This window comes from Periplaneta americana, chromosome 4, assembly GCF_040183065.1.
Source record: "Periplaneta americana isolate PAMFEO1 chromosome 4, P.americana_PAMFEO1_priV1, whole genome shotgun sequence".
NCBI lineage: Eukaryota > Metazoa > Arthropoda > Insecta > Blattodea > Blattidae > Periplaneta > Periplaneta americana.
Genome location: NC_091120.1, coordinates 19,307,888 through 19,331,743, shown reverse-complemented (window position 1 = coordinate 19,331,743; position 23,856 = coordinate 19,307,888). Strand labels below are relative to the sequence as shown.

General features: G+C 33.6%; 1 protein-coding gene across 1 annotated transcript; it reads left to right on the top strand.

Moving 5' to 3' along the window:
- The first annotated feature begins 1,330 nt into the window (after window positions 1-1,330).
- On the top strand, window positions 1,331-22,856 carry LOC138697563 (aspartate aminotransferase, cytoplasmic-like). The gene is made up of 7 exons (XM_069822908.1): window positions 1,331-1,541; window positions 5,125-5,306; window positions 7,105-7,213; window positions 15,110-15,478; window positions 17,763-17,928; window positions 20,706-20,848; window positions 22,275-22,856. The coding sequence occupies exons 1-7, from the start codon at window positions 1,430-1,432 to the stop codon at window positions 22,433-22,435; spliced, it is 1,242 nt and encodes a 413-aa protein (XP_069679009.1). The 5' UTR covers window positions 1,331-1,429; the 3' UTR covers window positions 22,436-22,856.
- The last annotated feature ends 1,000 nt before the right edge of the window (window positions 22,857-23,856 follow it).

The window sequence follows — 23,856 nt, the reverse complement described above, 5'->3', positions numbered from 1 at the left end:
GGAAAGCATATATTGACACCCAATTCTCGGTTGCAATGAATTAACTTACTGCATGGCCTGAAGCAGTTTTTTTTATAATGGGTCAAATATATTTTCTACTATCACAATTTGGTATGAATGAACACAAGCAACAGTTATACTAAATATGTTTAGGATTAGTGTAAAACTGGCCTATAACTGGCCAGTTATACTAAATATGTTTAGGATTAGTGTAAAACTGGCCTATGTATGGACATAAGTAACATTCACCATTCTTTTACCTTCAAACTAAAGAAAAGACGTATTTTACAAACAACTTTAAATTAATGTAACGCTGAAAATATTCTCTCTTTGCTCCTACTTGTTATGGTCGTTGCTTTCATAGGTAAAATAATTTTATATTATTTATATTATTAAATTTTATCATAAGTATGCTGTAATAAAATAGATATTGACATCATTTTAAGTATAATATAGGCCTAAGTCTAAATCTAAGTAGATATCTTCTGTCCCCTTTAATATTATAGTTCCCTTGACTTTTATAAGTAACTAAATGTAAAATTATTATTATTATTATTATTATTATTATTATTATTATTATTATTATTATTATTATTATTGATTACTACAACGCATAGGCGGAGTTATGGAGAGAGACTTGTCTCAACTCTTATTTTTCTATTAACTTTAGAAAATATTGAATTCAAAAAATCTCTTTGCTTTTGTTTGTGATTAAGTTTCTATGCTTAAATTATTGAATTAATATTTTCAGATCATGTGTCTGAATTAATACATTTATTTTAAATTTCTGAATGTATAAGCATAGGCAGAGAGAGAACCATTTCCTTGGGGGGAGGGGGCAAAGCAAAACCATAGAATTCCCATGTAACGGGGTTATGGAGGACATCATTTACTACTTCCCCAATACCTCAAAATCTGTGCTTCAGTGGCTGGCCATGATAATATCTTTGAAAAATATTGGATTGCAAGAGGTCAAATGACTTTATTGTCAAACGCCTGGCATTAGAAAACAACAACAACTACTACTACTACTTCCCCCGTTATAGCTTGACCGTGGTACAGTATATCGGAATATGGTCATTTAATAAGGTATTTTTCGAGGGCATATTTCTTACAGTGTCTTACAGATGTCGGTATAATCTACACTACGTCAGTCAATCCATGTCATACTTTAATTAGCTAAAGTAAGCGTCATTTATTTACATGTGGATAGTTTATGCATATTTAGTTTTTTTTTTTTTTTTGGATTCGTACAGGCTTTATTATTATATGCTTTTCAGAGCAGTTGTATTGAAGTAATTACATGAACTCCTAGTTCTGTCGTCTGATGTTTCCGGTCAATTTCCACAAGGTTAATGGAAGGGTAGAGGTCGTATCCTACTTTCCAAAGTTGCTGTTGTGAAATCCTAGTCGTTTTTAAATAAATAACATGGCTTCATGTTATTCAGTGGTAAAAGTTGGACCTCCAATTGAAGTATTTGCAGTCAATAAAGCATTCTTAGACGATACATATGATTTGAAAGTAAATTTGAGTGTTGGAGGTAAGATTGAAGGTTATGTAATAAGGGGCTTAACAGTTTATTTTCAATATAGTCATAATGATGTATTAAAAGACGACGATACGAAGTTTATTTGTTATTTTATTGATAGAGACAATATTAAGTTACAACATATAAAGGTGCAGAAGGTGCTTAAAAGATAATTTGCATTTTATTATTTATTTAATTTCTATATGTTAATTTACATTTCCATTATAGTGAAGAGTTGACTTAATCACAAAACTTGAGTGTATATATCAAAGTGTAAAGATTATAGTTAAACCAGCTAGACATGACCTTAAGTCTAGCAGTCGTAGTGTTGAGCGGATAAATGTAACAAATTCCAATCAGAATAGGTCAATTGGGCACTGATTTGTGGTAGATTTGTAAACTTATTACTGATCTCAACTTTACTACTGTCTTATTGAATTATTTATTTCTGTCTCAAAATGTCTACAGCTTTCACAGGTTTCGTCGGTAGATGTGAAACACTAGTTGAGATGTTGCCAGAATCTTTTTTTGTGATGATTAATTCTTTTAAAATCGTAAGGTGTTAAAATGTGTGACTGAACAGACATACTTATTGCAACTAATGTTTCCATATGTTGTTAAGGGTGTTCGAGAATAAGGCGCTTAAGAAAATATTTGGGGCTAAGAGGGATGAAGTTACAGGAGAATGGACAACGCAGAAGTATACACATTATATTCTTCACCTAACATAATTAGGAACATTAAATCCAGACGTTTGAGATGTAGCACGTATGGGTGAATCTAGATATTCATATACCGTAGAGTGTTAGTTGTAAGACCTGAGGGAAAAGACCTTTGGGGAGGCCAAGGTGTATATAGGAGGATAATATTAAAATAGGTTTGAGGGAGATGGGATATGATGGTAGAAACTGGATTAATCTTGCTCAGGATAGGACCAATGGCGGACTTATGTGAGGGCGACAATGAACCTCCGGGTTCCTTAAAAGCCTAAGTACAGTATCTAAGTAAATGTTTCCATTGTTAGAGTCCATCATGTCTCAATATGCTGAACTATTTACAGTAAAGCATAGATACTGTTTAATGAATCACCAAAACAAGATGCTAAATGCTATGTAGATCTAGTTGACTCCACTCACATTCTTATTTTTACTGCAGAATAATAAACTGTTTTTGAACAGTGAATATGTCATTATTAAAATTAGTAAATAAAAAGCACAAGAACTTCATTTCATAGAGCTTTGAGCTCTGTGTAAATAATTTTTACTCCATTTGTATTATATTTTTAGTCCAGTGATATCTCTATCCAGTGCCTTTTGCTTCAGTAAAGTATCATTTTACAAACCTATGGATCAAAAATTGGCTCTCTTCTGACAAAGGAAAAATTTTACAATCCATACAAAAGTAACCAAATGATCTAGAAATGTACAAAAACTTGCCCAGATATGTTAAGTCATTTTTAACAAGAGCCAGAACAGATCACATTGTCACACAATTGTACCTACACTGATTTCACATTTCTGATAATCCTACTTGTCTGTGGTGTAATAATCATGATGAAGATCTGGAACACATTCTTCTATACTGTCCATCCATAAACCACAAAAGCAGTATAAATTAATATCATCAGTACCAGTTGCAGAAGACACAGCTCTGCAGTAATACGAAATGTTGTTCCTGTGCTTATCATTTAATAAATTTACTTCTTTTAAACCTATCAGTTTGAATACGTAGGAAGTAATAGACACAGGAATTATAGAATATTGTGTGTCTGCAAAGTCACCTAACAGTAAGTGTATTTTGACAAAATCCAATTGTAATAATATAGGCTCTACTAGTTTTAATCTATTTAATTATAACAGTAATTAATGTAATTAAGGAAATGAAATTGAATAGTCATCATATTGATAGCGTTTTTAGCTACAAATTCAGCAGACTCAGGTTCGGTTTCGTGCAGTGAGGTGGAAATTCCGGATCTGTTTGACTATAGAATATTGGTAGTGAGTTTATGAGAATTTATGTTGGCTAGATTGGAGAAGGAATGATGTCATAAGATTGACGTCATCACTTACTATGATTAGTTTTTGTGGTTTGTCGGAATGTATTGAGCGTTTTGTAATGATGGTTGGTATATTAGTGTATGCTCGACCATGCCGAAATGTAGTAATTATACACCTGGTAGCAGCCCTTTAATGGACCTCATTAAAGTACACCTATTCATTAAAGTTCAGGTGTTCCACCAATCGGAAAATAGCATTGTAGCAATATGAAAGTGCAATTATCGATTATTCTCGGATATGCAATCGAAAGACAACTAGTTCTGTTACTATAATAATTAGCGTTAATTGTAAATCATATTCAAATAAATTCAATTTGTCATCTCGTTTTTCAATGTCTAATTCAATTTCAAGGTTATATCAAGGTTAATGTTTATTTCACTCTCTAGATTATATCAAGGTCAATGTCGACATTTGTTTCTCGGAAAAAATCAATACTTTCGCGTCTGCGCACATCTCACAATTTACGAGGTCTTGCACAAGGTCAGTTCCGCTCCTCAGTCAGATAAGAATAACATGAATACTTATGAATAATTTCAAGTTAGAAATATGGTCGAGCATAAAATGTCGTATGAAACTTGACTATAATGGTAATTAAGATGCTCATATGAAAATTATGAAACTCGCGCTCGTTTCATAAACATACTCGCGTCTTAATTACTACCATTATAGGCTCGTTGCATAATGTACTATTATATGGCTGTGGATTCTGGTGGTTATGTTGGTACATGTGTAATTTTTCGTGAAGCTATAGATATTATTCTTAAGGGTAAAAAATTAGACTGGAAATGTACGGTATAAATTTAAATTTGTTTATACCTGTGTTTGTGGTGCCACACCATTCAGATGTCTCCTAGAAAATCGTTGCACTCAACTCAGACATTTTTTTTCCTTTCTGCTTGCAATTTGCATATCGAGGTTTTTGCCAACCGTGCAAATGTCAGGTAATCTATGGCCAGGGGCGTATTTTGCGGGCTACCGGGGCTAGCCCAAGGAAATTACAAAAGAAAAAGTTTATAATATAACATAATGTAATAATTTTGTATTATTAGTTTTACCATAGTAATTAAAATTAAAGTAATTGTTAGATATATTTTGTGTAATAATAGGGTCAGCGGTAACCCAAACCCTTTAACCAGTATACGCCACTGTCTATGGCGAATCCTCGGCCTCATCTCGCTATCTAGCATGTTTGTTAATAGAATAGGCTATGAAAATTGCATGGAAACTCGTTACAAGATGTATACTAGACAGTGACAAAAAATCCAGACATTATACAATAATGGAAAAGCCTTGAGTAGTTGTTTGGGCTAGTCAAGCATAACAGACGTCAAGATTAGTCTACTCTTCCAGATCTTTATCTCTCCAGCTTCTGTTGCTTTTGTGTATTTCATACATTGATTTTGAACATGTTTGTTATCTATGTTTTCTTGAAATTTCTGCGCAGTTTCATTTCCTTCTTGTAATCCATGTTATACCTAATGTTCACTTACAATATTATACCTGTTATTGATCTGATCTGTGTAACATTTTTGTACCAGCTTATAGGACTGATGAAGGAAAGCCCTGGGTTTTACCTGTTGTCCGGAAAACAGAGAAGAAACTGGCTGAAGATGATACTTTGAATCATGAATACTTGCCTGTCCTTGGCTTTGATCCATGCAGTTCTGCTGCAACGAGAATGCTGTTGGGACCAGACTCAAATGTGCTAGCTCAAGGAAAGGTATGATTTAATTACAGAATAGCTTCAACGTCGAAATTCTATTAATTTTCGATTTTGCCAAATCATGTACCAGTACATTTTTATTATTATAGTTAAAATGGTTACATCTGTTGTACTTAAGCTATGGTTTTGCTATGGCGATCATCGCCCAGCGTACAATGTTGATGATCATCACTGAACGAACATCAGCTGAGCTGTTTTCTTTACATCGGATATTGTCGTCTTTCCTATCGAAAGTATTAGGACCTATGCATCAGTTATGGTTAGCGCATCTGACTGTGAAACCAGGTGGCCCGGGTTCGAATCCCGGTCGGAGCAAGCTACCTGGTTGAGGTTTTTCTGGCGTTTTCCCTCAACTCATTATGAGCAAATGCTGAGTAACTATCGGTGCTGAATCCTGGACTCATTTCACCGGCATTATCACCAACATTTCATTCAGACACTAAATAAACTGAGATGTTGATACAGCATCGTTGTTGTTGTTGTTTTCTAATGCCAGGCGTTTGACAATAAAGTCATTTGACCTCTTGCACTCCAATATTTTTCAAAGATATTATCATGGCCAGTCACTGAAGCACAGATTTTGAGGTGATCTGAATCCATTTCTTGGTTTGAGTTGCACAATGGGCAGTTAGGGGACTGATATATTCCAATTCTCTGCAGGTGTTTGGCCAAACAATCATGGCCTGTTGCCAATCTAAATGCAGCTACAGACGATTTTCGTGGTAAATCGGAAATTAATTGTGGATCTTGATGCAGAGAGTTCCATTTTTTCTCTTGAGATTGTGTTATCAAATTTTGTTTGTTGACGTCTTAAGTATGTAGATTTAATAAATCTTTTCACAGCGTAATACGTAGATTTAGTAACAAGTCTGTAAGTAGCAGTGCTGCCCTTCTTTGCTAAAGTATCCGCATTCTCGTTTCCCAGGATTCCACATGGGTTGGTATCCATTGGAATACAATTCTTTTATTGAGTGATATTAATTGAGAGAGCAATTTAGTTATTTCTGCTGTTTGAGATGAAGGTGTGTGTTTAGAGACTATTAATAGAATAGCTGCTTTGGAGTTTGACAATATAACTGCATTCTTAAAGAAGAAAATTCCTGAGACTTTCGCTTATTGCAATGATTTCTCCATCAAAACTTGTTGTTCCATATCCAAGAGATCTATAAAGTGAGAAGAAACAGCACGTAACACCTGCACCGGCACCTTGTTCTCTGGAGATCAAGGATCTGTCGGTGTATAAATGAAGCCAGTTTTGTTTCAGTGTTTACTTCTGATTTCAGTATTTCTTCTGTTAAATTTAGATTATATTCTATATTTAATAGAGTTAAAGAGTTTGGTTTAATTTGTAAGTTTTCTTTTAAATTCGGGATATTGATTTTCTGTTTTAATTCTTGAACATAGGATATGAAACTTTTTTGAGTACAGCATCGTAACCCACTAAAAAAAAAAATTGTTTATCAAGTCAAATCAATGTGATAGTGTTAAAGGGATGATATTAAATTTCTTGTAACACATCATTTTGTTCAAAATTATAACCTAAAGGAAAGATGTTTATATCTATACAGATAGTTTTTATTTTCTCAATGATTTGTTGCTATAACTTGAATTTAAAAGAGTACATTTTCGTTGTTTTGATAACAATCACAGCTGACTGAACTAATAATGATAATTAAAGTTTTACTGTATAATGTCAACTGCTTAAAAATTCAAGTTATAGTATGATTGTGTAACTAGTACACTTCTTACTCCTGTGTAGTTACTGGAATACATAAGTGCATCACTTTTATTGCAGGCATTTGGTGTTCAGACTCTGAGTGGTACGGGTGCCTTACGTGTCGGTGCCGAGTTTCTTCATAGGCAGCTTCAGTACAAAACTTTTTACTATTCTTCACCAACTTGGGGTAATATGAAACTTCACAGTTCTGTGTGAATATTTAGATTTTTATTCAGATAATTAAACTACGGCATGTGTCTCCCTAACAGTGTCCTTTTATGTTCTCTAATCAGTAACTGTTGGTAGGTGAAGTAAATCACTTCTGAGATTTCGCGAGAAAGAAAGACTTTGACACATGTTTTGGCTACATTAGACGGAGTACTTTTCAGTATGCCTATCTATATACTTGTACATAGGCTGTGATAAATGAAAAAGTAAACTCTCTTTTTCTCAGCATCCAGTCTCAGCACTTGATGTAATGTCCCCAGCAGATGTCTTAAGTTGTACATTGTTGTGTTTTTGTTTCTTCTGCAAGCAGTGATATATATTGTGGGCTATCAAGGCTATCACTGAAGCCCACGTGCAAATAAAGAGTAAGGGAAAACCAAAATTGAGCATCCTCGTGCAATAATGGGGTAAGCATGAATGTATTTCGTATCTACTTACCCCATTATTGCATGCGGGTGCTCAATTATTTATAACTAGCCGTATCCGTGCGCTCCACTGCACCTGTTAGAAATAAATATAAAGTAATTACATCATTAAAACAGGACGTTTGATCCAGGGAACAACTTTTACTACAGCACAAGATAATCTGCTTCGCTCATTACCCAATTTTTTTTGCATTGCATTTATTGCATATATATTTTATGTATTTTAACACGATTCAATTGAGCATAGTTAAAATTTGAATTATAAAATAATGGATTGCTAAGCTAACGTACTATTACTGCATACTAAATCAATACACTCTCGTTGTTCGTTAATTCTCTGAGATTAAAATGAGTGTACATAAATATTATTTTAAGAAATTAAGAAAACGAATGTACAAAATAGCCTATCAGATTTTCTGTGCATAAGAAGATATTTTAATCTTACCTGTCCTCGATTTACTCAAACGTTACTGTAATAAAATTATAGCATTATGTCCATCTAGAGAAACTACACTTTCCAATGGTGAAATAATAATTAATTATACAAATCGGTTAATTTAGCTTCTGATATTACTTCATAGAAACACAGAAACATTCTCTGTAGGCTATGTTTAATATAATAATAATAATAATAATAATAATAATATTTATTAATACTATACACTTGAGCTACATTAGGCATTGCAGCCCGAAAGAGCAGAAGCTCGTGCTCGGGCGCAGTTCAGATCAGTTATACAAAATATATCACAAAATTACGAGAGTTCATTGAGCACAATCACATTAATAAATGGTAAAATACATACAGCATGTAATATGTCTATATACAAATAGAAAATAAAGAAGTACATGAATATTAGAGTAACAATTTTTAACTCAATTAGCTTAAACAATTAAATAATTAATCTGATTTGTTTCTTAAATCTATGTGTGTTAAGTGTACTTAGCTCAGGGTAAGCTCTAATTAATGTATTATATATTTTGGGTCCAAAATTTCTGCTGTGTTTTAATCCAGCAGTTGTGTGGCATTTGGGAGTATTTAGAAAGAAACTGTAGTTTTGTCTCGTCTGGTATTCATGAGGATCAAATTTAAATTTATTGTGGTTTTTATGGAAGTAAATCAGCAATTTTTGTTTATAAATTTGTTCTAGATTTGATACGCCAAATTCCTGAAAAATTAATTTTGTTGGGTAATCAAAAGGTTTATATAGACAAATTTTGATAATTCTTTTTTGGAGCAGATTTAAAGGACGGAGAGTCGATTTTGCCATTCCTCCCCAACCTAAAATACCATACTGAATTATTGATTGAAACAGAGCTAAGTACACAGTACGCAGAACATAAACAGGTAAATAAGAGCGTAGAATGGAAAATTTGTGGATTGTTTTACGCAATCTGTTACACAGAAAGGAGATATGCTTGTCCCATTTTAAATGTTGGTCAATAATAATGCCTAAATATTTAACTTGTGAGGATATACTCAAAGCGTTACATGAGCAAGTAGGTAGGTTACAATCATGTATAGTTATACTTATATTATTATTTATTTCTAGTTGCTCAAGGCCATGTGATGTTAATGAAAATGGTATTAATTTTGTTTTAGAAACGTTCAAAGAAAGTAAGTGAGCATCCAGCCATTCTTTAATAATATTAATACCACTGTTAGAATTTTGATAAGTTTCATTCCAACTCGAACCGCTAAATATAACCACAGTATCATCAGCATAAGAATACAGAGTACCAGAATATTTCTCAATGTCAATTTTAAGTAAATCGTTGATATATATTAAAAACAAAACAGGACCTAAAATCGTCCCCTGAGGTACACCTATGTCAATGTTACGTGATTTACTAAGGTGATCATTTATTTTAGTTGCTTGAGTTCTGTTACTTAAGTAAGATTTAAATAATTTTAAAGCAATTCCATTAATTCCTAATCTATCCATTTTATTCAAAAGTATACTGTGATTGACCGTATCGAAAGCTTTTTGTAAGTCTAGAAAAATTCCTAGACATTTATTTCCTACATCTAATTCTTGAATTATTTTTGAGGTAACTGCCATAATAGCATCATCAGTGCACAAATTTTTTCTGAAACCAAATTGATTATCATTTAGTAGTTTATTTTTTTCTAAAAATGTTATTAACCGTGTTTTTATACATTTTTCAAATACCTTAGAGAGACTAGGTAATAGTGAAATGGGTCTGTAATTATTAAGATTATTTTTGTCACCAGACTTGTGAATTGGTATCACCACAGCATGTTTTAGGGCTGAGGGAAATACACCTTGAGATATGCACAAATTAAATATAAAGGCTAGTGGTTTAGAAATAGCTTCGATAATAAGTTTCAGGGTATTTGTTGTAATACCATCAATACCAGGAGACACATTATTTTTTAAACTGTTTACAATATTAATGATTTCACATTCGTTTACAGGAAACATAAACATAGATGATATACTTTTATTATAAAGCTTATAGTGATGAGTACCAAATACTTTCTTTTTTATATTAGATACGATGTCATGACTTACATTAGTAAAATGATCGTTAAATTCATTTGCGATAGTTTCCTTGTTTTCAATTGTTATTCCATTTCGACTTATAATTGTCTTTAATATACTATTTTTATTACATTGGGTGTCAGTAGCTTCGTTTATGGTCTTCCAAAATTGCTTTGGATTATTTTTATTTTTGTTAAATTTTTCAGAATAATATTTGATTCTCTGATTTCTTATTACATTAGTGAGAATATTTCTATATTTTTTGTAGTAATTTAATAAAACATTGTTTTGTGGGTCTCGTTTAACTTGCTTAGCTAACTTATCCCTAGATCGTATTGATTTAACAATACCTGTGGTAATCCAAGGTTTAATTTTTTTGTACTTACTTGAGAATTTGAGAGGGACATGATTAGAAAATTTACAAATTAGGTTACAGAGTATTTTATAAAAATTATCGAAACATGTATCTGCGTCTTCATTGTAGAATATAGATTCCCAATTAATATTATTAATATTTGATATTAGGCTTTTATGGTTTATAATTAGCTTATAATTGTCCGAAGGTTCAGTGGCTTCTCTGCTAATACTTTTATTACTGATTGACAACAATGCAAAAGTCATATAATGATCTGTTATTGCGCTTGCATATACTCCAGGTATAAAATGTAAGTTATTTCCCGTTTTTAGGAAAATATGGTCAAGACATGAATTGGATGATGGACGAGTAATGGAATTTAAGTATTTCACGTATCCATATTCATGCATGATATTTAAATACGTGTTGCCAAAATTATCTAATCTATTTTCTAAAATTTGAATGTTTATGTCACCCAGAATAACATGGTTGTTTAAATCTTTGTATATTGACAAGAAGCTTTCAAAATTTTTCAGAAATTCATTTTTGCATAGTTTTGGAGATCTGTAAATTGCAGTTAGGTTAACAAGAGTATCATTAATAAGTGTTAATTGAAAATGTATAGCGTTGCAATGGGAAATGTCAATATCACTTAAAGACACTACGATGTTTTCCTTAAAATATACAACTATACCATCACATTTATTATACTTATTACTTTTAACAAATTTTTTATAACCATTAATATCATAGCCAGAGTCATGATCAAGCCAGGTTTCAGTTAGAACTATAATATCAAAGTAAAAGGAAAAATTATTAAGTAAAACACAGAGTTCGGAAAAATTTTTGTTGATGCTACGAATGTTTAAGTGAAATATTTTAAGATCTGATAGAATATTGGTAATATACTCATTGCAGTGAAGTAAATCGTTAAAAACCATTGTGTTATTATTGTTATTAAATTTGCACTGATGGATTTCATTTAATATAGTATTACTAGCCATTTTTAAGTCAATTATATTGTATAATTAAACGTGGTTACCGACACAATAGTATTTACAAATTATTTACATCGTCAACATTAGTGATTTTACTCACGGGGCTGGCTTCATCTTTTCTTGCAAATATCTTACCGTCTCTTGTCCATACAAATTTATAATTCTTCAGTCGTGCTGCATCCCTTGTCTTATTCAAAAGGTCTCTGGTCACTGCTGTCAGTTGGTCACCTGCTGTGATTCTTCCTTCCGGAAGTTCCCTGTTGACTTTCTTTGTCGCAATCCCAGGGCTTTTGATTGTTGATGTCCAAGGCCCCTGTTTCGATTGTTGTTGTCCAAGGCCCTTTATAGACGAAGTCATTTGTTCTTAATTCATTGCACCGTCTTAGATGGCGTTATTTTAATTTTAAAACTCATTTATCTCATTAAATATGAATCCTATCAAAATTTTGTAAAGAATAAAACTTATCGGAAATCATTTTTAAAGAAACTTTTGTTATGTAATATTTTTCACAAAAATCAATAATAAGCGAGATATTTCGATTTATTTAATTCAGGCCCCCTTATAACCCCCCTTTTAAATAAAGTATTTTGAATGCCATATAGCCTAAAATCTAAGTTACAACGAACTTAATTTATATTCCAATTTTCATCTTAATCAGTTCAGCCATTATCGCGTGAAAAGGTAACAAACATACAGACAGACATACAAACAAAAATTTAAAAAATGCGATTTTCGGTTTCAGGGTGGTTAATTATATATGTAAGGATCAGTTATTTTTGGAAAATCGAAAATTACCAGAAAAATTTCGGCTACAGATTTATTATTAGTATAGATTTATAACTTTATGTACACTTTTCATATGTGACCACTTCAAAAAATTTCGCGCATAATACAAATCGCAGATTATGTTCAGTTCCAAGAAGAAGGCTTCAGATAGCTGTATCGTTGTGATGTGAAGAGGTAAAACCTACTGTTGTAAGCGTTGAAGCGTGTGCAGTTTTATTTCTAGTTAATGTTTATTATAGTGGTAATCGGGTAATCTATTTCTAACATTTTTTTAAATTGTGTGTGAAGTTGGTTTCTTCTTAGATATGTCTGAATTATACAAAATGAAACAGTTACTGAATAATCCCTTTTCCCAGCTTAAGTACGAAGACAAACTAGTAATCTTTAACTGCAAAGTGAACAGAAGGAGAAAAATAAGAATCCCTGTTTTAATGTAATCATGATGATCTGAAAGAAGGAGAAGAGACAAATTCTAAAAGGAGAAACTGTAATGATGAAGGTATTCGTATCATATAATTATTCAAGAATATTTGTATTGTTTGGACACTGTTGTGGCTCACAAACTTAGTTAATATTTGAATCTCAGAAACACAATAAACTGTGTATAGTTTTTATACGAGACTTATACAGAGTTGAGACGGAAAACGTTACTAATAAACCATGCATAAGCAATGGATGTATAAACAGTCTGTAACTATACAATGGGAATTGCTTTGCAGTAGTTATATACACGAAATCCCTTGTTTAAGCATTGTATATAGAGAAAAAATGGCCGCCCCTCTAACAGCTGTTCATATCGACTGTCATTTTATGATGATGGCTGCCTCGAAAAAAAAAATACTAAACTGCCCCCCAATGAGGGTAGCCCTTACGGACTCAGTATATCCTCAAAAAAATTATTATACATATGTAAACATAGGTATTAAATTAAAAAAAAAAGGGAAACAAAGAAAAGGGCGTGAAACATTACAATTGCTATTAATGTGGCACCATGTGATTAATTAGGATTTGGCAGGACTTTTTAACACAATTATCACAATGTCATCCCTCAAAGATGTTGGCAGAACAAATTTCCGTCGACATTCTTCTAAAAAAGCTGGTATAGTCCCTCGAGCACCTATGAGCAAGCCGAATACCTCAACGTGAATTAAGGTATATTTCAGCTTGAAATAGTTGACTGTAGGCTCATAACCACAGAAGAACAAACCAAAGAGCACAGAATAATTAGAATAATATTGCTGTAGCTGTACTCTTTGACCAAAATGTAGTGTAGTAATCGATTAGAGCCAGTTGTACTATCGATATTTAACACGCCACACTAGAGCGCTCTACCGGATGCAATAGAGAACCTCAGATATTCTATTACCTTTCGTAATGAAGTAATGACGAAACTATGACGTAGCTGTGTAACAGTTGTACTGTTATACAGACGTATGTAGTGATTATTATTAAGGAATTTACACACGACTTATAAACGAGCTACTCATTGTATAAGTATAAGACAGTTAAACGTCTGTGTATAGAGTTTTTATTAGTAAGACCGCAAAGTTTGTGGCACTTTTAAATTGTAAGAATATTGGCAGTGCGAAACTTCCTATTAACATATTTTCTGAAATTAAAGAACCTTAAAGCTTATATTTTGACCTTGAGTGTTTGAACTGAAAGTATTCTTTAAAAATTCGCTCACAAGGAAAGATGGTTGGAATTCATGTATTGATAAAACAGATAAATTGAAATGTATTAATAGTTATATATTGTATTGGTTGTTTTTTTAGATGACTTGCCTAATCAAATTTGTAACAATTATGTATTTACGTGTTAGTTTATTAGGCCTATCTGGTTTTTCTTGTCAGTGATAGTCCCTACCATTATTCCAGAATATGTTACTACATACATACACACAAGTGTTCTCCCCAAGGGCAGGTCTTTCACTGCGAACCCAGCATTCTCAAATCTTTCCTATTTTCTGCCTTCCTCTTAGTCTCCACATATAATCCACTTATCTTAATGTCGTCTATCATCTGATATCTTCTTCTGTCCTGAACTCTTCTCCCGTTCACCATTCCTTCCAGTGCATCCTTCAGTAGGCAGTTTTTCCTCACCAGTGACCCAACCAATTCCTTTTCCTCTTCCTGATCAGTTTCAGCATCATTCTTTCTCCACCCACTCTTTCCAACACAGCTTCGTTTCTTATTCTGTCTGTCCACATCTCACGCTCCATTCTTCTGCATATCCACATTCACTTCTCTTCACTTCATCGTAATGTCCATGTTCCTACTCCATACAATGCCACACTCCACACAAAGCACTTCACTATCTCTTCCTTAGTTCTTTTTCCAGACATCCGTAGAAGCTGCTCCTTTTTCTATTAAAAGCTCCTTTGGCCATTGCTATCCTCCTTTTGACTTCCTGGCAGCAACTCATATTGCTGCTTATAGTACATCCCAAGTATTTGAAGCTGTCCACTTGGTCTACTGCCTCATTTAGAATTCCGCAAGTTGCAAGTTAATATATGTGGAGGTGGCATCATTGAACTTGGTCACACAAGTTACATTGGTTCAAGGCTTAATTACTGATAATATTAGAATTCGGCAGTGGCTCATAGTGTTGTTATAGTAATCATTTGAAATTCTGTCATTTTGTTTCATTTCGGATCCTGAGTGCCTATACTCAGTGCAGGGAAGGACGTATTCTGCATAAAAAATATTTAAATTAAAATATTGATTTTATTATTTTTTGCTTCTGCTAGTGTGTTTGTAATCGAATTTATTTTTCCTTTTTTGCAGAAAACCACCACTTACTTTTTACCAACGCTGGCTTCACGGATGCCAGGCAGTACCGTTACTGGAATGCAGAGACGCGTTCACTGGATTTGGATGGATTCTTAGAAGATTTGCGTGCTGCACCCAAAGACTCCGTTATCATCCTGCACGCATGTGCTCACAATCCAACAGGCTGTGATCCAACCCACGAGCAGTGGGCCCAAATTGCTGATGTTATACAAGAAAAGCAGCTTTACCCTTTCTTTGATTCCGCTTACCAGGGTTTTGCATCTGGAGATCTTGAAAAAGATGCCTGGGCAGTGCGTTACTTTGCTGAACGAGGCTTTGAATTGCTGTGTGCTCAATCTTTTGCCAAGAACTTCGGACTTTACAGTAAGAATTATTTTTATTTAGAAAATAATGTTAAGTTTTGAAAAGCTAACATGTAACTAGAGACCAGATTTATATACACTATTTTCTTTGCTTTCTCGAAATTCAAATCTGTCTTTTAACAAAGCTTAACAGTCAGTACAAAATTATTTATAGATGAATTTATGGAAAGATATCAATAACAAAGGTATAATGGTCAAGATTTTGGAATTGGCGAAAATGTTATAGGAAATGATAAAAAAAAAAGTATAAATTATAATAAATATTTTCGAAAGGTAGAAAATGATTTTCTAGTTAATGAGAGGATGAATGATTTTTTAAAAATATAAAAACTCTTAAAAATTAAAACTTTAAGGCCCGGTTTCTTCAACCTTTGTTAAATTATAACAGTGTGTTATTCCATTTTAACTGTAAACTTAACAGTTGAAGCATTTCTTCAACTACTGTTACTACTAACAGGCTGTTAAAACCTATGTTAATTTAACTGCCCAATTTCATGCAGTTAAATCATTTAACTCTCTGTTAGCATAGAAGTATCCGATATGGCTGGTGCGTTAGATGCTGAACTTATGCTGCATTATTTAGAAAATGATATCCATGAATACATAAACAGAGCGGTTGATTTCTGTGATTTGACAGACCAGAAGTTCATACAAAGGTATAGGCTATTTTCTGCCAAGCCTCACTTTTCACTTTCAACTTAGATCCGTTTGTTTGTTTGTTTATTCTCATTAATTGGTTTATACTGGGAAATAATTTCCAGCAGAAGGTTTCTTTCGAAAGAGGAGAAATTAGTCCCAAGATTTCTTTTTGTTCCAGTGTTTTCCATTTCATAACAGCAATACCAATACGCCGCTCCATGCTATTGTGATACAGACGAGGAAAGAAGCAGAAATCAAACCTGAGAGAATAGAAAGACTTCTATTCTCTCTGAATCAAACAACGGACACAAGCGAGAATCGCAATTGTCAGAGTTCAGAAAACAGAAGTGAGCCTATACTTGATTATAGGTTATGGTTAAACTCCAGAATCTCTGGTCCTAACAGAGAGTTAACAAACAGAATGTTAAAATGTGAAATGTAAAGTTGAAGAAACGCAATATTTTTAACAGCAATTCATACTTTTAACTTACAGTTAATTAACGCTATGTTAGGTGCATTTTAACAAAGGTTGAAGAAACTGGCCCTAAAAGTTTTACAAATACTAAAAAAAGGTAATATACCTTACTGACAGATAGTACCGTTTCGACACTGGTGTAGTGTCATCATCATTGTCTCCAATTTTTATACTTCTATTAATAAGTATTATTTATGTATGACTTGAGGCTTTCCCGGCGTTTGATGTAGAATAACTCTTCTCGGGTTCTCAGCCAGGTGAGTTGGAGATTAGCTTCCAAGCTTTCGACGGCTAGCTCTGCCATTTTCTTCAGGGACGAAGTGATGTGGGACCACATCTAGCCGGTATATGTGCAAAAGTAGGGCTTCCCGCTGCGGGCCAATCAGGAGCTAGTTCCTAGTCCCGACCGCCAGGCGCATTCTGGTTGGTGGACACGGCAACCAATCAGGAGCTACTTGCTGGTCCCGACTGTCTGCCGTGTGCTGGTGGTCTAAGCGTATTGATGGCAGGTTTCCATGCTGTACTCAGTGGTAGACCCCCGTCTCTGTTGAAATTATTGCCATCTAGCTGGATTTCGATGGCTTCCTTGATAACTAAGTCCCAGTAACCCGATGTCTTGTCCAAGATGGTGGTGGCGCTGAAATCTATCTTGTGACCAGTGTCTAGGCTGTGTTGGGCTACTGCAGACTTATCAGGATAATATAGTCTTATGCTGTGTTATGCTAGATGTGGTCCCACATCACTTCGTCCCTGAAGAAGATGGCAGAGCTAGCCGTCGAAAGCTTGGAAGCTAATCTCCAACTCACCTGGCTGAGAACCCGAGAAGAGTTATTCTAAGTATTATTTACATATAACTAAAAATAAAATCACGAAATTGTGTTGTTTTCAAATGGCTGAAGCTCGGCTTCACACCATTAGTCCTCGTATTTCTCAGTAGAGGCTCACTAGATCTTTTCTGTCCTTTTCCCTGGATCTGGTCTGCAGTGTAACCAACAACCTCTCCACACTAGCAAGTGATTTAATAACGTGATGATGATGATGATAATGATGATGATGATGATGATGGCCTTAACTCCGCCAGAACAAGTAAATAAATGGTGACGATTATGATGATTATGGTGATGTGTATGCAGAAAATGAATATAGTATTTATGTAGCTGTAATGTTCCAGATGAACGAGTTGGAAACTTGACAGTTGTTGTCAAGGACGTTGATGTGTGGACAGCTGTGAAATCTCAGCTTACTCTGATTGTAAGAGGAATGTATTCTAATCCTCCAAATCATGGTGGGAGAATTGTGGCCACTGTTTTGAATGATCCTCAGCTGTATGAAGAATGGTAAGTTGTACACAGAGAAATTACTAGTGTATTAAATGGTGTAAAGTTTATATTTGTTTAGTGCTGCTTACATGAAATAAAGAGGTCTCCGCCTTCCAGGCGCCCCAACCTCAGAAGTGGATTACAACTAAGCCACGGCCAGGAGAGAAGACCAGAAATGTCGAAAGACAACCTGGTGGCATTGGATTAAAAAAAAAAAAAAAACATGAAATAAAGAAAAGTTGATACATCTCACGTCTCAGTTTCTGTCAGTCTTCAGTAGCTGTGGGCAATAATCAACCAGTCATCTTATATCTCATCTATACAGGGTGTTTCAGAAATACGGGGCATAATTTCAGGTATGTATTTCCCACATGTAGACAATCAAAATAGTTCATTATAACATGTGTCCGGAAATGCTTCATTTCCGAGTTATGGCCTTCACAACATTGAAATTCACCAGAACGTTTTTCTTTCCGCAGGTCGTTACCATAAAAGGAGACATTAAGAGGGCACTCTGACAGTTCATTCCGAGGCGAAGGTTACATTCAATGTTGTGTAGGCATTAGACTGTGCGACATGTATTCAAATCAAGAGCTGGCAGAGATACACTTCATGTACGGTAAGGCGGACGGCAATGCTGCGCTGGCTCGTCGTTTGTACCAGGGGAGGTACCCACAGCGACAATGTCCAGATCGGAAGCCATTTGTACGTCTCCATTACCGTCTGTGCGAGTATGGAAAATTTAACTCTCCTGGTTTGGGAAGGGGACGACCAAGATCTACAACTCCAGAAGTACAGGAGGAGATTCTGGAGGCTGTGAACATGACTCCTTCTATCAGCACACGAAGGGTAGCGTTGCAAGTCAATGTTCCTCATACGACTGTCTGGAGACTGTTGAAAGAGTATTAATTGTATCCTTATCATTTGCAACGTGTACAGGCCCTGTCACCAGCAGATTACCCTGCACGAGTTAGGTTCTGTCAGTGGTTCTTGCAGCAGTGTGGTGTAAATCCGAACTTTCATGCCTTAGTATTATTTACAGATGAAGCACAGTTCACACGAGATGGCATAACAAATTTCCACAATCAGCATGTATGGACGTATGAAAACCCACGTGCAACTGTTCCATCTCATCACCAGGTGCGGTTCTCCCTCAACATGTGAGCCGGTATCATTGGTCATCGATTAGTTGGACCCCATGTACTTGTAAACAGACTTACGGGGCAGGCGTACACAAACTTCCTGGAAAATACCATACCTCATGTTTTAGAAGACACTCCACTGATCAATCGTCAACACATTCACTTCTTGCATGATGGCGCTCCTGCACACTTCAGTCGTACGCCTCGCCGGTACTTGGATCGAAGGTTTCCTGATCGATGGATAGGTAGAGGTGGCCCAATTGCTTGGCCTCCACGCTCACCTGATCTGAACCCTCTCGATTTCTACTTGTGGGGCCATTTAAAATCATTGGTTTATTCGTCTCCGGTGCCTGATTTGGAATCCCGTCGGAATAGAATTGTGGCATGTTCTGAGGACATACGCAATACTCCTGGAGTTTGGGATCGTGTTCGCAGGTCAATGAGACATCGCTGTGAGGTCTGTATTCAAGCAGGAGGTGGACATTTTGAACATCTTCTGTAATGACAACGACCTGCGGAAAGAAAAACGTTCCGGTGAATTTCAATGTTGTGAAGGCCATAACTCGGAAATGAAGCATTTCTGGACACATGTTGTAATGAACTATTTTGATTGTCTACATGTGGGAAATACATACCTGAAATTATGCCCCGTATTTTTGGAACATCCTGTATATTGGAGCTTCCTGATAATTTTAAGATATCTCTAAAATTGACCAAGTTATGCATTAAAATGTCCTGCCATGCTAACAATTCAGCCAGCAGTGTGCAGATTTATCGTTCATTTTGTCAAAAATACACCTTCGAAGGGGGAAAAAAAAAAAAAAAAATTGATTTTTCATTTTTCTTATAGTAATTTATTACGAACTTTTAGCTTTATAACTATAAAAGAAATTTCAAGATATCTTTAAAATTGACCAAGTTATGCATTAAAATGTCTTGCCATGCAACTTGGTACCAGCCAGTAATCTATAAGTTTATTGCTCATTTTCTCAAAACTGTATTTTTCAAAACAGTTTAAATCATATATTCCACAATTTTTTTGACAATTGCATAAAATATTAAGGTCAACAAACTGTGTAGCTTAATTTTTATCCTGACTGTAACAGAAATTTAGAAACCAAAAAACATTCATTGAAAAATGTCTTAAAAGTTTAAATATAAAGAAAAAAAAAATTCTTCTGCAGTGCATATTTCTTATCATTGGGCTAGGACTTGTTACTATAAATGTTGCCCTTACGGCCAAAAAAAAAATCTTCGGAAAGTTTGAAAGAGCAGTTTGTTACAAATTGTAAAATGAAAATTTTGAGAATTCACAATTCCAAAGATTTTCTATGTAGGCAAATTCTTTCTCTTTTGAAATTGAAGAACAATTTCCAGACATTAAGCATATAAAATTTTATGAAAATAATGGATATCGAAGAAGAAATTTTATACGACACAAATTCTTAACAGTGGAAAGGTGTATGTAATCCCTTAATACAGTATCCAACTAATAAAACCTTCGAATTGATAGGAAAAATGTTGCTGAAGTTTGCATTAAGATTAAAGAATTGGATCATTTCCTTTTATATAAATATTTTTATTAACCGTTGTATTCATGAACTGTTTATGTTACACATTTGATGTAATAATTATGTGAAATTAATTCTGCAGGAAAGAATGTATTCGTACAATGGCAAACAGAGTTCTTGACATGAGACGTGGACTCAAGGAGCGTTTAGAAAGTCTGGGGACACCTGGTACATGGGATCATATTGTATCCCAAATAGGAATGTTCTCCTACACAGGACTTTCACGTAAGTATTACTTAATGTAAGTTGCTATAGTTAACTGTCTGTTACTAAATATTTGGATTATTTTATTTCAGTAAAAATGTTTCTTGTTACCTACTGTTATCGCTAGTTTGTGAGGAATAAAAAATGTATTTATTTATCTAATTACTTATTTAATTATTTGTTTTATTTATTTATTTAATTTAATTTATTTATTTGTATTTATTTATTTAATTAATCAATTTAATTAATATATTTTATTTAATTAATTAAATTTATGTAATTAATTAATTTGTTTTTATTTATTTATTTAATTTATGTAATTAATTAATTTATTTTATTTTATTTTATTAATTTATTAATTTGTTTTATTTATTTAATTTATTTATTCATTTAATTAATTTATTGTATTTATTAATTTAATTTATTAATTTATTTAATTAATTAATATTTATTTTATTTATTTATTTAATTTATTTATTTTATTTTATTTACTTAATTTATTTATTTTATTTTATTTATTTATTTCATTTAATTAATTAATTTAATTTATTTTATTTTATTTATTTATTTTATTTATTTATTCATTTATTTATTCATTTAATTAATTTATTTTATTTTATTTATTTGTTTTATTTATTTATTTAATTTATTTATTTAATTTTATTCATTTAATTTATTAATTAATTTATTTTATTTTATTTATTTATTTTATTTTATTGATTTATTTTATTTATTTACTTCATTTTAGTGATTTATTTTATTTGTTTGTTTATTTAATTTACTTATTTAATTAATTAATTTTATTTATTTATTTAATTAATTTATTCATTTAATTTATTTAACTTGTATTATTTATTTATTTATTCATTGATTCATTCATTCATTTAAAAAGTTGAACATTACGTGGCACAATGAGAATAACGTCATGAGGAGTGTTGGTTTAATATTGCTTTATAAATTATACAGTTTGAGTATATTTTTCAACTCAGATATGTATTTTCATACTTTTCAAGTCTCAGGAATTGTTTAGAAGCATCCACGGGACTTCTGTGATCAAAATAATTTCACATTTTCTTGCTGTAAACTTATTAAAACGTGATTCATCATCGTGTCTGTTTGGCTCAGTTGGCTAAGGCATGCTGTTACTAAATCTAACTTCACTGGTTCAAATCTCTCGCTTCTGAAAAAGTAAGTTTGTAAAATTAATAAAATTACATAATGAATAAGATGTAGAAATTAGGACATAGGTGGTGGTAGTAGACGTTGATGGAGATAGAAGTTGAAAGAGGTGAAAACAAGAAGGTGGAGGTAGTAACTGAATTCAGTAGTGGCATTTGAGCAGTCCTGGGTTCTAGGAAACTACCATTTTCTTGTATTGATAAGTACTAAATATATAGTGTATAACGTGTATAACATACTAATTTTCTTTTTCTATTTCTTTGTTTAGCTAAACAAGTTGAACATCTAACAAACAAATATCATGTTTACCTGTTGAAGAGTGGTCGTATCAACATGTGTGGCTTGACTACCAAAAATATAGATTATGTCGCTAAAGCAATTCATGAAACTGTTGTTGATGTACCAGATGGTGGTACCTGCAAAATATAAATCTGGAACCCGAAGTCAACTGTGTTCACTGTAATCTTATATCCTCTGCATTTTGCATATTACTACGGCTATGCTTTAACTGAACAGTTTTAATATTTAATAGTTCATGCTCACACCATTGGCATTTGAAACAATAATACAAAAATTGATTCTCGACTGTACATACACATGCCACAAACCGTTAAAGTCATGGTTTCTAAGAAACACGCACGACATTTCTAAATAAGCTGGAAAATACGGAAGAGAATTCAATTGAATTGGTGTTAGATTAGTTTGTTTTGAAGTATTTGACCAAGTTTAATCTTAAAGGAACAAAGTTTGTTGTGAATTAATGTAAAGGGTGCGGCAAAACATCCTCCCTAATTTAAAGTTTAAATAAAAAACAGATGGATCAAAATAAGAAACATTATTAATATGAATGGTAGTCCACACCTGTGGAGTAACGGTTAGCGCGTCTGGCCGTGAAACCAGGTGGCCCGGGTTCGATTCCCGGTCGGGACAAGTTACCTGGTTGAGGTTTTTCCCGGGGTTTTCCCTCAACCCAATATGAGCAAATGCTGGGTAACTTTGGGTGTTGGACCCCGGACTCATTTCACCGGCATTATCACCTTCATCTCATTCAGACGCTAAATAACCAAAGATGTTGATAAAGCATCGTAAAATAACCTACTAAAATAAAAAAAAAAAAATATGAATGGTATCTTAACAGTGGGAATTTTTCTTTTTTTTTTTTAAACGTGTCTGTCAAGTGGTGTCCTTCTATCAATGCAAGGTTGAATGCGACTTCGGAAATTCTGCATCACTCTAACTAGCATTTCTTGAGGAATAGGACCAGTTTCTTCCTGTATTGCATTTCTTAAGTCTGGCAAAGTCCTCGGCCAATGTGTGAACACCTCAACCTTAAGATGCCCCTATAGAAAAAAAAAATCGTAGGGTGCAAGGTCTGGTGATCGTGCTGGCCATGGGACGTCGCCAAGTAAAGAAATTAAGCATCCGGGAAACATCTGAGCAGCGACAACGGAATTACCACTTACCAGAAATGATACCACAGCGTAAGCACGTTCTTCACCCGTCCACGGCATAGTTGAAATTCGTTACAGATTACAATTTGCACTAACTGAAAGTCAATTCCGTGTACTCAATGTCCTATTCAGTTCTTGTTGTTTTGCGCATGTCATTTGATATCGCTATGGCAATGCATGTAAACCTAAATTTCCCACTGTTTAGATACCATTCATATTAATACAGTTTCCTTATTTTGATCCATTTGTTCTTTATTTAAATTTTAAATTAGGGAGGATGTTTTGCCGCACCCTTTATAATGAAGTGGATTTTGGATAGAATTGTCTGTACAAAAATGTGGGACCCATATTATATGACTTGATTCCCATGTGCTGTATATTTTAGATGCTGACTGCTGA

Coding starts and splice junctions, on each gene's coding strand:
- LOC138697563 (XM_069822908.1), top strand. CDS start 1,430: ATGGCTTCATGTTATTCAGTGGTAAAAGTTGGACCTCCAATTGAAGTA. Junction 5,307..7,104: donor ATGTGCTAGCTCAAGGAAAG/GTATGATTTAAT, acceptor CTTTTATTGCAG/GCATTTGGTGTTCAGACTCT. Junction 20,849..22,274: donor CTCCTACACAGGACTTTCAC/GTAAGTATTACT, acceptor TTCTTTGTTTAG/CTAAACAAGTTGAACATCTA.